Consider the following 14,994-nt stretch of genomic DNA (forward strand, 5'->3'; position numbering starts at 1 on the left):
GGAGTAGAAATGATAACATTCACTTCATTAGGTATTTTTAGACACATGCTTTTAATCCCAGCTCTGGTTGTTCTGGAACTCACTATGTTGACCAGGGTGGTCTCAAACTCTCTTAAAGATGTGCCTGCCTCTGCCCCCTAAATCTGGGATTAACGGCATGCATTAATACACCTGGTGCAGCAGCATTATCTTTTCTATTGTCATAAAATCTCAATTTTCAGTGGGATTAGGGTGTCTTATAGGATGGAAGGCCACCCAAAAATTTAAAATCAAAAGCAAGCAAACAAAACTCAAACAGGGAGCCTAGGAACCATAGATGCTAGAGGAGGACTCACAATGCTAGAGGAGGACTCACAATGCTAGAGGGGGACTCACAATGCTAGAGGGGGACTCACAACGCTAGAGGAGGACTCACAAATTTCACCCCTCCAAGGGCTTCTGTACTTTATGTTTTCATACTTTCGATGGTCATTCATCCAAGCATCCTTTGTTACTAAAGAGGTTCCATAAAAAAGAGTGCACCAGGAGACTGGAGAAAATTTAGGGTTGTTAAGTGTGGCAAGACATATAGGTCATTCTTCCGTCTGCCTCTTGCAAAACCTTTGTATTATTTAACTAAGCACATTACCCATCTGTAGACTGTTTTCTACACTGAGAGAATTGCCAATTCTCATTTAAGGGAAGAACGAGACCACGCAAGAAACAAGGGATGCAAGATACACACCATGGGTGCAGCCCGGGAAGGCTGAGCTCCCAATCTGTACTCTGTGCTGCTTGGCAAACAGCAATGGATAAGGAGAGGGAGGGAGGGAGGGAGGGAGGGAGGGAGGGAGGGAGGGAGGGAGGAGGGCAGAGGGGGGGGAGAGAGAGAGAGAGAGAGAGAGAGAGAGAGTGTTCCAAATAAAATCATAAGCTATGGTCCTCCCTGTGTCTAAGAGGTTTGGGTTGTTTGTTTTAATCTTTAAAGAACACTTGGTGTGGTCACTGTTAAACCTCTGTAGTTCTTTACATTTGAGTCAGGATCTCTCCAGGAACCCAGGCTGGCCCCACACTTGCCATCCTTCTACCTCAGCCAAAAGTGCTACCACACCAGACGCAAATATTTTTGTTTTGTTGTGTTATGGGTTTTGTTTTGTTGCTGTTGTTGTCTTAAAGATTTGAAGCCTTTAATAGCCTAATAAGAAAAGGAAAATAAAAAGTGATCTGACCACAGTTCTGTTAGTCATGACAAAACAGTAGCCAAATGCAATGAACTTTACATGATTTTTTTTTTTTATTTTTACAATGAACAGAGCCAGACACGTTGAGACGACGTGCTGAGCTTCTCACTTAAGCCTGCTATCTGAAGTATGCAGTCATCTGCTGACTGTGCTCTTCTTATAAGATTCACTGTGGGGCATCCATAAAAATTCTCAGAATTCCAAGGATTTCATACAGAAGGATTTGACCATCTTATAGACTTTGTGAATTAAAAGGAGAGAGAGCATCAGATCCTGGGAGGAGGAGACTCTCACCGCTGAAAAATCCCTCCAGGGGCCAGGCCTGGGGGCGCACACCTGTGATCCCAGAGTCTGAGGCAGAGGCAGGAGGATTAGTGACAGTTCAAGGCCTGCCTGTCCACACAGTGACTTCCAGGCCAGGCAGGATTACTGTTACAATGAAGCTGAGGTCAACGATGATGACATAATCCCCATACCACAGGAGGTGATTCTCAGGAACTGATTTCTAGGTCTACTCTCAGCAGGTTTTCACGTTGAAGGCCACTGCATCTCGCCACACCGTCCAACACTGAAGGTGGGTTTACTGGGCACATCTTGTCAAAGCTGAGTTATTTCAATTGCCTTCTAACTATGAGAGGCATTTTGTACGAAAGACAACCAGTAAGGCACAGTGCTGGACTCCTTCCTCTTGTGTTCTGATGTGCTTTCTTGCGAGGGACAGCAAGAGTAAACCCCACGGCCAGCCACAGGAGAGATACAGGCAAGGGCGGTGAAAGCTGTCCACTTATCCTCCTCACAGCTGAAGAGCCTGAGCAGCGCAGTCCAGAACAGGCCAGAGAGCCCATACGCTTTTCTCCAAACAGACAGCCCTGTCATTTGCTGTTGTGTTCTCTCTCATTGCTGGAGTCATTGAGTCGCTTCAGAAATAGGTGCCTCACCAAGACCCAGATAAAACAGCAAAGCCTCTACACAGTGCTGGCCTCAGTAGTGCTGCTGGTAAATGGCCAGGAGTGAGTGGAAGCTCTTGAGACTCTGTGGAACTTTTGGACACCATCCTGGGTCGTAGAGTACTCAGAGTCACCAATTTCAATCAGTCCCCATGGGCCAGCACTGCGGAGCCTCAGTGCCCCTCCCTCCACACTACTTCAGCCCACAAGAAGGTGGTGCGGAGGTGGGATGTTCAGGGTTCATTGTCGGCCTGGCTTTCAGTAGTCCAGTAAGAGATAGGATCGTAACTAGAAAGTGAACCCACGTGGCTGTGTACGGTCACAAAAGAGCTGATGAAATCAATCTAAGGGCATGACGGGGAAAATGAAATGGGCCGGATACTAAATAAAAGACTTGGTACTGAGTCAGCTTTTTTAAGTGCTTGCTTTGCAAACACAAGGACTCGGGCCCCATGCCCCAGAACCCATATTTACAAAGCATGGCAGTGTGAGTTTATAATCTCAGCACTGGAGAGGCACAGATGGGTTGATTTAGGCTGATCCCAAAGGCTTGCTGGTCAACTAGCAAAGGCCTATTAAATAGGCTTCAGCCAAGGAGAGACTCTGTCTCAAAATACACAGTGCATGACCCTGGGAAATGATATACAGGTATACCCACGAACAAGTGCTCCTGAAAAACACATAGACGTGAATACACACACACACACACACACACACACACACACACACACACACACGTACATCAAAATGCAGGACATAGAATTCTATAATGTGATCTGGGCTAAGTAGAAATGGGAAAAAAACATGTTTTCTTGTTTCTGAATTTTTAAGGAGTATGATATTTTTTTCTTTCTGATAGGTGTAGAAGCAGTGGCTATTTATTTATTTTGGCCTTGTTTGATTACTTTCCTATCATAAACATGTATCACAGAAGATAATTTCCCTCTTTAGGGAAAGACAAAGGGTGATGCTTGGCTCTGGAAGAATAACTAGAGTCCCACCTGATCTATTTCCTAACAACGGAAGCAGTGAAGCAGAAGCCCAGGACAGCGGGGCTGCTCACTGGAGCCCAGTCCTTAGACACTGAAGTTTGTTAGCGAGCAAACCCCCTGCTGATGTTATTGGAGGTGTGTTAGCCACTCATACTTGCACTGTATGATGTGGAATAACTTTAAAAAACAGTGACAGTGTACTTTAGAAATAAACAAAAGAGCCGGGCCTTGAGATTAAAGATGCCATTTGCATAAAATGAATTAATACTTCCCTTGAGGAAGTCGTTTATTATTCTACAAGTACTGCCCTTCCTCATATATTTTTGGAATTCTCTGTGGAATTGCCCAGAAAAATCATTAGTGCTTCTATTTTTTCCCTACTTTCCCCAAACATAGTTTTATCAGTTTGATTAAATTGCTGACTTGACCCCAATCTGGTTCTTGGCTTCTTCAGAAGACAAGCACAACTTTTCTCAAAGGATAAAGATTCCAAATTAGCAAATTACATTAAAAAAAAAAATAAAAAGAGCCAGACACACCACCGACGTGGAAAACCATTCTGAAACATTAGGTTTCCAGCCACACGGTGGGTAGCAATTTCCTTTTAATACCTGGCCTAGCCCCAAGATGGCTGTTCTGAGGAGAAGCCACTTAAGAGGAAGGAGAGGATATTCAGCATAGTTAGCTTAATGAAAAACCCAGATGAATGCTCTGTAATTGTACCAATTTTACATCCCAGTAAAAACCAACATAAACCTTTTAGAAGCCAGTGATTTCCAAGTGCAACAAATGAGGTCATTATCTTGGGCCTGCCCACATGGCCGAGAGAGAACACGTCCTAGGCCACTGACCCCAGGGGTTCCTGCTGGCCCACAGTGCTGTAAAGGCAAGGCTTTCCCTCTCATCTGGCTTTGCCAACACTGGATCCACGCCAATGCTCGGCTTGCTTTCCCCACTCTTCCTCCTTCCAAGATCTCCCATCTATGGTACGGTATCGTGGTTGGATTATCTACCATGGATACACATTGGGACAATCTACTAGGCAATATGTATGTATGTACATACATAATCTGTATGTATGTATGCATGTTGTTTATTCTTTTCTTTCCCTTTCATCTTTGGGTTCCCAGATGATTTTGAAGGCACCGCAGTACCGCAAGAGTCGAGACGGAAGCCGTCCTTCTGTCCAGAGTTCTAAGCTAGCTATGAAATAATGTTACTAATAATCCATCACATTTATCAGTTTAGGTACAATCAAGAATTAGGAGACATTGGTTGATCTACACATCCAGTCCTAGAAATAATGTTATAAAAAGTGATGTTGGGGGAAGAGAAGCACAGAGTCTGCAGCCGACTGGACTGGGAGAGGATGACAATGCCCATAAGGACACTGAAGCAATGGCAGGGCTTTACTGCTCAAGTGTTTTACTTTTTTCCTTTGTGCTTTGGCCTGCAGACTCTGCATTTTGCACAGTGATTTTTGTACTACCTTTGTGACACCTAGTCTCATGCTGGCTTGCTGATTTAAGAGATTAAGAAACCACATACCGGAAGAGTCTTGGGCAGTCACATCCACACCGTGTGTAACCATGACCTTGAGGCATTCCACGTGTCCTTTTGCAGCAGCAAGGTGGAAACTGCAAGCAGAGAAGGAGACACACCCTCTTAGAAGTCCGGCCTCTGAGAGCTCATCTCCAGCAAGCCTTTACCTCTCCACGTACCCGCTCTCCTTCCTTGGCTCCACCGCAACCCTCCGAGACCCAACCTCACGGTGGGCACCAGACACTCAGGAGAGTCTCATTTACACTGTTTTCCTTTTTTGGTGCTGGGGCTTGAATCCAGAATGTCATATTAACTCTGAGCTACACATCCCCATACAATCATTTTCATCTTTTATTAAGTGATGGATTAGGAACTTCCAACCCAAAGACAAGGCTCTTTCAAAACTGAGCCTCACCACATATTTACCTCTTTCTCCACCCAGGCAGAGCTTCTAAGTAATAAGTAGTTGAGGTTTCCCATGCTGTCCACTGCTCACAGCAAAAGTGTCTTTCTTAAACAATACCCTCTACCAAGTCACACTGTGGTCAAGCCATGTCTGCTGCTGTTCAATAGTTGAAGAACAGAGTCACAGGGGCCTTTTGTCGAGTGCTCAGTAAATGTCCAACATCTTACCTGCTTTTACACACCATGTTTGTTCATTCCCACAACAGCTTTTAAGGTAAGACTTATTATATTTGCAGCTGGCAGAGGAGTAACAGGGCAGCAGCAGCAACGTCTCCAAACTGGGCTCCGGAACTCAGTGATACGTGAAGCACACACACTATGATCCCCATCTTTCGAATGTCATGAAAAGGATCGGCATTCAAATACCGTACTAGCCATTCGTCTGCAGACTACCTCTGAACTACACCCAGGCAGTGTCTACCTGTATGGTTTCTCTGCCATCAGGGCCTGGAGTCACGGTCAACTGGCAAACGCCAAGATCTGATATTTGAACCCAGTGTGTGTGCCTGCGGACCTTTCTATACAGCTAAGTGTAGCGAACAGACAGATCACCAGAGGAGGACACTTCAGGTCTGGTAGTAAATCACCAACTAGAAAACCACAGCTAATTCTCAGTGTCTGGACAAAGTCCATTCGGCTTCTCTTGAGCCTAAATTCCCTTGGCTGCAAAGAAAAACTAGTCAAAGTCTACTCAGTTACCCAATCACACTTCAGTGTGTGTAACTTGACCTGTGCACAATCTCTTCACCATCAGAATTCACTCTAAGATGTTGACGCATTAGTAAAATCACACTAGTTTGGAAATGTGGGGACAGATAGAAGCAGCGGTGACTGATATTTCACTGATAGGATCCCGGTGAAGTGAAGCTTGCCCTGTAAAAGGCAGCCCCACACTCTCTCTTTCGCTCAGCATTGCTAAGGCTCCTATCGCACATGAAAAGCCGTCTCTTTTAGCTGTCTTGGCGGAAGCTTTCTGAACCGGCCTCAGACACAGAAATGGTAACTATAACTAACTGGCCCTGGGGATATGGAGTCCCCATGTCTGCCTTAGTCATTGAACACTACTTTCAGAGCTCTTGGTAACTACGTACCTAGACTGCTAGACTGCTAATCCCTAAGGTTGGTAAAGAATTGTCTTCCTTTGGGTAGCTGGGTGTTTGCTTATTAAAGTTCACTTTGCTACCTTCTATGATTAGAGGACAACAAAATTACAAGTGCCTAGCCAAGAGGATGGAAGCCATTCTAATCCATACTAGAAATAGGACTTGTTTTACACACACGCTCACACACACACGCGTGCACATGCACACACACTCTTGTACAAATTTGTTACTGTTTTTATTTGAGTTTGTTGTGAGGCAGGAGCTTGCTACATAGTATACGCTAGCTTCAAACTCAGTATCTTGTTGGCTCAGCTTTTCAAACACGAGTATCACATTTGTGGGACAGCACACCTAGCTCCCACATAAACGTTTGACTGAAATATAACACATGTAAGTAAGATGTCATGGAACTATATGGATGGCTGAGTTTTGGTCAATGGAACACGACTACTTTACTTCATACAAATTAAGCAACACGACATAGCCGGACACTTCCTGGCCCCTCTGAAGCTGTCCTTTGGGCCCTCCACATGTTAATAGGATTGCATTCTGTATTTATGGGTAGTTTAAGCTGCACATGTGAAATCGTCCGCTATTGCACTGACGCACGCAGCCAGATAAAGTGGCCACGGAATTTCGTCACTAAATGACTTAGGACGTGGAAATTCAAACCATTACATGGGAGACCATGATTATTATAAGGAAGAAACAGCGTTGGGAAGATGGGCTTGGTTCCCAGTTCCACAGCAGAAACTCCTCAGACGCTGGTTTTAAAGGAAAACTGCTATCAACCTGATCTGGCGTCTTTGATGGCTGTAATACATCTTGTGGTGGAGCTGATAAGTAAAGGATTCACTGACTATGTTGTAACGAAGTATGGTGGAGGAGCGTAACTTTGTGGTGCTTTACAATACCCATCTGACTTTGGATTAGAATTCAGAGTTAAGGTGATCCCCACCCCCTGTATTTTAGGGACTTTCCAACTATTATCTTGCAGAGTGCTTGCATCCTGCTATTAAGAGAATAACTCTCTCTCTCTCTCTCTCTCTCTCTCTCTCTCTCTCTCTCTCTCTCACCATTTTCCATTTTTAAAATTTTACAGAAACTTCTATATTTTACAGAAAGCTTCAATACTTGCCACTCTTAACAGAGTATCAAAAACTGCAAATAACTAGGGACAGCTCACTACAAGAACAGATAATCTGGCTAGCAATTTTGCACTGCAGCCATATAATCATACTTGTATCCAGTAAAGTCGTTCTTGGTCTATGTAATTAAAAACAGTCAAGCGAGTCATCTCAAGAGACACATTTTTGGGAGTTATTATATCCCACAGTCACTCAGAAGCTGCTGCTTTAGCGTCTAAGTAAGACCAGGTAAAACAGCATGCCCACCTGACAGGAAAGGCTGAGCCAGTCGTCTTGCCAGAAGCTTCTAATTCATTCAACTAGAGAAAGAAGGAGCTCCCTCTGTTCCCACTCTCATGGCATGCGGCTCAGGGAACCCAGAGCAGAGCTGAAGAGGTCTGTGCGTGACCCTGGTCCTGGAATACAGCATGTAGTCTGAGTACACTGTCCGTCCAGGTCTGCCCGAGCTTGTCTCCTTAGGTCTGTGGCACAGTGGAGACCTCGAATGGACTATATCCAAGAGGCCGCATGGAGTTCCATTTCTGGTTGGGTTTGACCAGTGAGAGGTGTTTTCAAGAGATGGAGGATACAAGGAGCAAGTCCAGGCAGCATGGCCTAGGCTTCCTCACTGCCATACAGCGGCTGTCTGCAGTCACACCAACCACTGCTGTCAAGACCACAGCTCTGCCTCTCCCGAAGCTATGGTGGAGACTTTCTCTGCCTTTTTCACGCAAGTGTCGACATTTCTGCTAGTGCCGGGTGCAGCCCCAAACTTGCCGGTTCCCCTTAACCTAGCACACACCTGAAAAGAGCTCCCACCCTTAACCCATCATGGGTCACATCTGTTTTTTGAGGACCCTGGGTCACAGCAGGGTGAGATGTGCTCTGTGAAACCATCCCCAGGATGATCCACTAGGCTCCCGTGAATGTTATATGGTTGAAGACATGTATGACAAAGCTAGTTAGCCTCTCTGAGTGTTTCCACGAGCCGTACAGTGGGCAGTGCGCTCCTCAGTGGTCTCTGCTTCAGTCTCTGATTCCAGGCTCCTGCCCTGGCTTTCCCTTGATGGTGAACTGTGACAGGTAAACGCACTGCAGGGTGTAACTACTTTCCTACCCTGGGTCAGAGCACTTACTCAAAGGTTACCTGCTATAACCTGTGTTGCCATGGGATGGACCTCACTGGGGTGACAGAAAATGAAGACACCACAGACAGGCATAAAACCAGGATTGGGTGGGCCATGAGCTCTGACAGATGCACCAGCAGCCTGGAAACTCAGCACATTCTATCTAGCTGAATAAAGAGGTGAGCTTCCTAATCTGTCTGTCTGTCTGTCTGTCTGTCTGCCTCCCTCCCCTCACCCCACTCCCCATGTGTATGTGCGTGCCTGTGTGTGTTTGTGTGTGTGTGTGTGTGTGTGTGTGTGTGTGTGTGTGTGTGTGTGTGCGTGCAGGGAGTGGAGGGGGGTCCTTGCTGCAGGAGAGCAATCTCAGGCCACAGTCATCTGGGAGAAGGAAGCTGTGGTTGGTTCTTCCACACTTACTGGTTTCAGCTAAAGGTTAACGATTCTCAACATCTGTTCCTGCCATTCGCAAGGGTCTGAGGCACCAAAATCCCTGGCATGGCCATGCTTAAGTCAATACTATCCATTCACCCAGGACTCCGTCAGCTCCCTACAGACGCCGAGGGAAGACACCACACACATGGTTGCTCGCTGAGGCCTACTGCAGCGCTACTCACAACAGCTATACTCTGGGGCCAGTCGGAGCGTCTGACAAAAGAGGTTGAATTAAAACCACGTGATGCACGTCCATGGTGGATTTATTTTTCAAAGTTAAGAAAGAATGAATTCGTGTCATTTGCAGGGAGAAAACAAATGCAACTGGAGATCTCTCTTCCGAAGAGAGTCAAACCAGTCTCAGAAGGGAAAAAAAAAGTTTCCATTGCCACATTACTTGGGTTATTAAAATATTGGACATTTCAGCTAAAGTGCCTTATGAAAAGAATATATAACTGTAATTATACAGAAGAGGGCGATTCAAAAGTTTTCCAATATACTCTTCTGCCAAAGTAGAGATCAGTTTCAAGTGTCTGGGTTCCATTTTTCCAAAAGTAACAATTATTCACTAAGAAAAAGGCAGTGGGGAGTCTAGCATGTGCCATGTACTAAAGCCAAGGAAAAACTCCAGTTTCTGCTGTGGGGTTGGTTTCCATAGGTGCACCCCTGGCATATTATGGGCTATTAATCGAAGGTAGGGTAAACACCACAGCGCAGAAGAGTGAGACAGGAACCCTGCCTCTCACTTTGTTGCTTTTGCGTACTTAACTTGGGCATCTACTTCAGGCATTCACAGCGTGACTCCTAACGTCCACGACTTTCAGAAACAAACGCTTCTAATACCATGAGAGTTTAGGGAAAGGCAGAGCACGCAGGGAGCTGAGAAAGCACTGAAAGAAAGGTAACCGTGGTAGAAGGTCCCCTGTGTCACCTTTAGGGGCACAGACTCACGGGATTTGAGCATGAGCCCTGCTACTTGTTAGTGTTATCCCAGGCACGAGTTCTCTGTGTCTCAGTTTGCTCACCCGTAAAATGAATGGTCTATGAGAAATAAAAGAGTTTATATGTAAAAGTACTGACATGCAAAATGACACCAGTCATTACACGGCAGAGACATGGAGGACATGCTTACAGAATTGGGTCTGGCAACACTGACTTAAAAATGACAACAGGGGTGGGTAGGAGATAAAGCTCTGTGCATGTCCAGGGACCGGGGACTTGGGAACAAAGCTGAAGACATTCCCAGGCCCCAAAGACCCCAGCACTAGCCTTGTCTAAGGCTCACACTCAGCTCCTTAAGTTCTGGCACCTTTTGGAGGAGTGATAATCCCCAGAGCAGCACTTGGCAGCAGCCAGACATTAACATTTAACCTCTGGATGTGAGGCAGAAGCAGAGCCGCCGACTTGAACAAGACACTCGAGCAGGGAACACTGGATTTCACTGGGTGGCAAAGCAAGACTCGCTGGTGAGAAAGCTTTGATTTGCAGCTGACAGAGAGTGTTCTTCCTCTGCTATGCAGAGAGCGCTAAGTGCTAGAGTGCCTTCAGATGGGACAGTTTTAGGGGCTGATAGACAAGGACCGGCCAGCACACAGGCACTTGCACAGTTACTGCAGGATTAGGAGTGGAGGGCGCCCCGGGTCACCACTTAGTAGCTGGCATCTCTATCAGTCTATGTTATCGAACACTTGCTGAAAGCATTCGCCTGTAAATTACCTAAAACCTACGCATAAAACCCCCTTAAACATGCTTTGTGACAATAATTGATGGGGTGATAGAATATGTGCTACCTCGAGGTATGTTTGACACTTCTATACTTGTGTGCGCTTTAAGTACTCTTGCTACTATAGCTAAATCCATCCATTCACCCACTACCATATATAGGGAGCATCTGTGTCAGATACTGTTCTGAGCACGGAGCAGTGACTAAGACAAACTCCCTCCTTAAGAAACTCAGTTTTTGATAAGAAGTTCAAAAGGTTGACCAGACTGAGGGAACATTTTGTATTCACACACACACAGAGGTTTGAGGATTTAGCATCATTCAGAGACAGAGACAGTTCTGATTACTGATAGAGGAGAGGGGAGGAGAGAGCTCAGCTAATGTCTAGAAGCCAGAGATAACGGCTAACAATCTCAAACATCATAGGACAGCTCCTATCTCAAAATGTGGCATCCCTAGGTTGAACGCCCCCCGCCACCGCCGCTAAGCCTTTAAAATCAACGCATGACGTTGAAGCATGATTCCATCGAAGAATGAAGAGATAAAATGAGCACACTTTTGCACTATGCCAAGATATGATCCACGTAACACAAACTCACCTTTTTGAGATGCACAAATGGGTTGCTTTTAAGCATAGTCACACAGGTGTGCAAGCAAGGTCTCAAAGCAGAAAAAAACAAACAGTTAGTCTCGAGTGTGAACCAGAAGCTGAGGCAACTTGAACGGGATACTCAAGTGTCAGCCTCACTGCAGGAGTCAGTCAGACTTCCTGTCCTTGTGACTAAAATTTCCTCGCCTAGGAAGGATTTGTTTTGCTCATGGCTACAGTTCATCATGGTGAGTGGCACAAGTAGGACTGAGACGCGGTCAGGAAGTGGAGAGAAGGGGCTGAGAGGAGGCAGACCCTGCAAAAGCACACACCCCTTACTTCCTCTAGCTAGACCCCAACTTCTGAAGCTTCCACCCCCGCCCCAAACAGCACCACTCACTGGGGGCTGAAACGCTCACTCTATAATTCGACATTTTCTATAATGTTGAAAAGAGAAAAACCTCAATAAGTCTTAAGAGGCACTCATTTCTCTGTTAGTCCACAAGGCGGAAAAAATCACCAATCTACTTTCCATCTTCTACTAATTTGCTCTGCTGTGAACATTTTTTAGACATGGGAACATATGGTACTGGGTTCCCTGGCCCTGACTTCATTTAGTACGATTTTGGGGCACACTTGTGTTATCAGTGAGTAGCTTACAACTGTTTAAGTTCATGAATATCCTGTGTTTTGTCTCCACAATTATCGCCTGATGCATGTGTGGGTTGTTTCTACTTTGAAAGTCCTGTGACTGCTTAAATAAGCATGTAGAGTCCTCCTGCAGGTACACACTCTCAAGCTGGCAGATTCATGCCCTGGAGGGATGGCTCAGGTGCATGCATTTACATTCCTAGGTACTGCTAAGCCTTCTAAAGCTACTGCCTCACTACATGCTTCTGACAACCAGGCAGGAGGGGTCCACTTCTCCACATCCTAGCAGAGACCTCTGAGCTGGCAACTTTTTATTTAAACGAGTGAATTTTTATTATAATGTAAGGTTTACAGAGGCAAAAATTTGTGTTTATTTAAATAAAAAGTTTTTATATACAGGTATGAATCTCCACGTATATAGGGTGCCCACACAGTTCACAAGAGGGCATCGGTTCCCCTAGAGCTATAAGTGCTTGTAAGCTGCCCAGTGTGGGTGCTGGGAACTGATTTCTAGTGCCGAGTTTCTGTTTTCTCAGAATGAGAAACTCTGAAGGAGTTCAGTTGATTATCAGCTGAAATGTCTTCGGTTCCATCCCTAAGCTGCGTACTTAACTTTTAAAAACTAAATCTGTCACTCGAGGGTCTCAGCAGCTGGAGAAAGACTCTGCTTATTTACAGTTTTATTTGAGTGAGTCAAGAATTTAGCGGCAGCAGGAAAGCTTTAAGAATCTCGTATCTAGGGGTTGGGGATTTGGCTCAGTGGTAGAGCGCTCGCCTAGGAAGCGCAAGGCCCTGGGTTCGGTCCCCAGCTCCGAAAAAAAGAAATTAAAAAAAAAAAAAGAATCTCGTATCTACTCCTCTGATGCAAGGTTCGGGGATAAAACTACTGGTCTGGTCGCTGCCCAGGCTCACACAGAGAGGCCTCTCAGATTCTGATGGAGTTGAAGTGGCAACACCTTAGTAACTGAGTCTTGCTTACTCACAGTGGTTCAAGGACCAGGGGCTTGTCAGCTGGGGCTGGAGAGGCGGCTCAGCAGTTAGGAGCACCCACTGTTCCTACAGGGAGCCAGGTTCAACTCCCAGCACCTACATGACAGGTCACAACCATCTGTAACTCCATCCCAGGGGATCTGATGCCCTCTTTGGCCTCGGGGAACACTGTGCATATGTGGTGGACAGATACATTCAGATACACATATAAATAAAATCTCAAAGGAAAGAAAGAAGAAAAGGAGGGAGAGGGGAAGAGAAGAAGAGAGGGAGGGAGGGAGGGAAGGAGGGAGGGAGGAAGAGAGGGAGGGAGGGAGGAAGAGAGGGAGGGAGGGAGGGAGAAATGCAAGCTCTCAAGTCCTACCTAGACCCCAGATTTACTGAGTTATAAGCTGTATGTAGGTACTCGATACCCAGTGGAGTTCCCATACACCCAAAGTTTAAAAAAAAAATTGGCCTAAAAGGACAAATTGAAAACCCCACACCATTGCATCCTGCCAAGATGCCCATTGCTTCAATATTCTTTAGAAACACAGTTTCTTAGCCTTAAAACCTATCATACAGCCATATCCGGTTAAAGGAATTGCTACAGTGGCATGCTTTGCTGTAACAGGGTCTGTTTAGTTCAGTTCACAAGGCTCAGCCCGGCCCCCCCCCACCTCCCCCCAGGGATGTAACCAGAAGACACGAACAAGCAACCTCGTGATTTACACAAGGCTGCCTTCATCCTGGGATGCTTACAGAGACTTGGGATGCTTCTGCTTTTGACAGCTGGACCCATTCCAAGCTTTCGGCACCCACCTGCGCTCCTGCATTTTCCCTCCCTTGCTCCCCACACTTCACCCCTGACCCCCATGCCCTGAAGAGAAGACAATTCCCTGGGGATATTGCAAGCATAGAGCAGCAACTCCTGGCAGCCTGAGTATAGGACAGTGGGAGTGACAGTGGAGGGGAGGGTGGCCCTGTGAGAGGCTAGAGGTCTAGGCAGCACGGTGTTGGCCAATCTGTTGCTCCATGGTGGTGACTGACCTTTCGTTTACAGCAACTGTATGACATCACCTCCACCAACAGCAGGTGATCTACTGAAACACTATAGTATGGATCCTAACTGGCTGGTTGGACTGCTCTTTAAAAAACAGAAACATTATACCAAGAAGCGGAAGCATTTCACTGAAAGCAAACACAGGCATCTCTCTGGGGCACCTTAGAGATATCGGGACTCAATCCCGGTGCTGAAGCAAGGAGCCAGCCAAGGTTTCCTTTCTGACAAAACCACTCGGTGAGATGTGCAAACTTCCCTGAAACAAAGGTCTCAGGACCAAGATGGGACGTTCCCCAGGGCTCTTCATCAGAAGGGGACCTGTGCTGCTATTAAAGTCCATGAGTTTCAGTTTGGCAAGGTACACAGAAAGAGTCAACATAAATGTTCTGACCCCTGATTACCAGGTGAAACCTAGAACAGAAGGAAAGACATTCTTGGGGCTGCTTCCAGAAGACCAACTTTCCAGGCTTTCTCATTTATAGAAAGTTTTCCTCAAACTGAACTCTTTTGTCTCTTACCATGTGGGCTCTCAGTACTCACATGGTTGAACCACTATGAGACGTCAACATCTCCCCTGACTCTGGAACCAACAGATTAAACTACAAATGAAGCAGACAGCCAACACTCAAACGGAGGAAACCAACATTCCCCAAAACCCTACAAGTACTGGTTCTATACAACCCAGAGTCCAAGTATCACCAGTTGTAAAAAAGGTGACTCAAACCTCTTCATAAGGCAAAGACATCGGGGTTCAAAGAAGCCAGGGGATACACAGAAGACCAGGATGTGAATTTACTGTCCTAATAGCTTTTTCTTTGAGACAGGGTCCAGGTATGCCACATAGGTTGGCCTTGAATTCACAGCAATCCTCTTGCTTAGCCTTCTGAGTGCTGGGGTTACAGGGGCTTGTCACAGCCCCTGGCTCTCTGCCCTAATGCTGAGGTAAGTTTTCTCCCTTTGTCCTGTGGTCAGTAAGAGGCCCAGGACCAGCTCCTGGTGCAAACCAGCTTTGCAAAGTTGCAGAGAGCCAAGTATTTCTGTTTT

General features: G+C 46.0%; 1 protein-coding gene across 9 annotated transcripts in view; it reads right to left on the minus strand.

Annotated features, from left to right (window-relative positions):
• Positions 1-14,994, minus strand: part of Rai14 (retinoic acid induced 14) — a 137,703-nt gene that overhangs the window by 29,640 nt on the left and 93,069 nt on the right. For all 9 annotated transcript variants that reach the window (XM_063281524.1, XM_006232062.5, NM_001011947.2 and 6 more), the window contains one exon: positions 4,708-4,796. In XM_063281524.1, the coding sequence (XP_063137594.1) occupies positions 4,708-4,796 (89 nt within the window). The remainder of the gene's footprint in view (positions 1-4,707; positions 4,797-14,994) is intronic.

The sequence above is a fragment of the Rattus norvegicus genome, chromosome 2, assembly GCF_036323735.1.
Source record: "Rattus norvegicus strain BN/NHsdMcwi chromosome 2, GRCr8, whole genome shotgun sequence".
In the NCBI taxonomy this organism is placed as follows: Eukaryota; Metazoa; Chordata; class Mammalia; order Rodentia; family Muridae; genus Rattus; species Rattus norvegicus.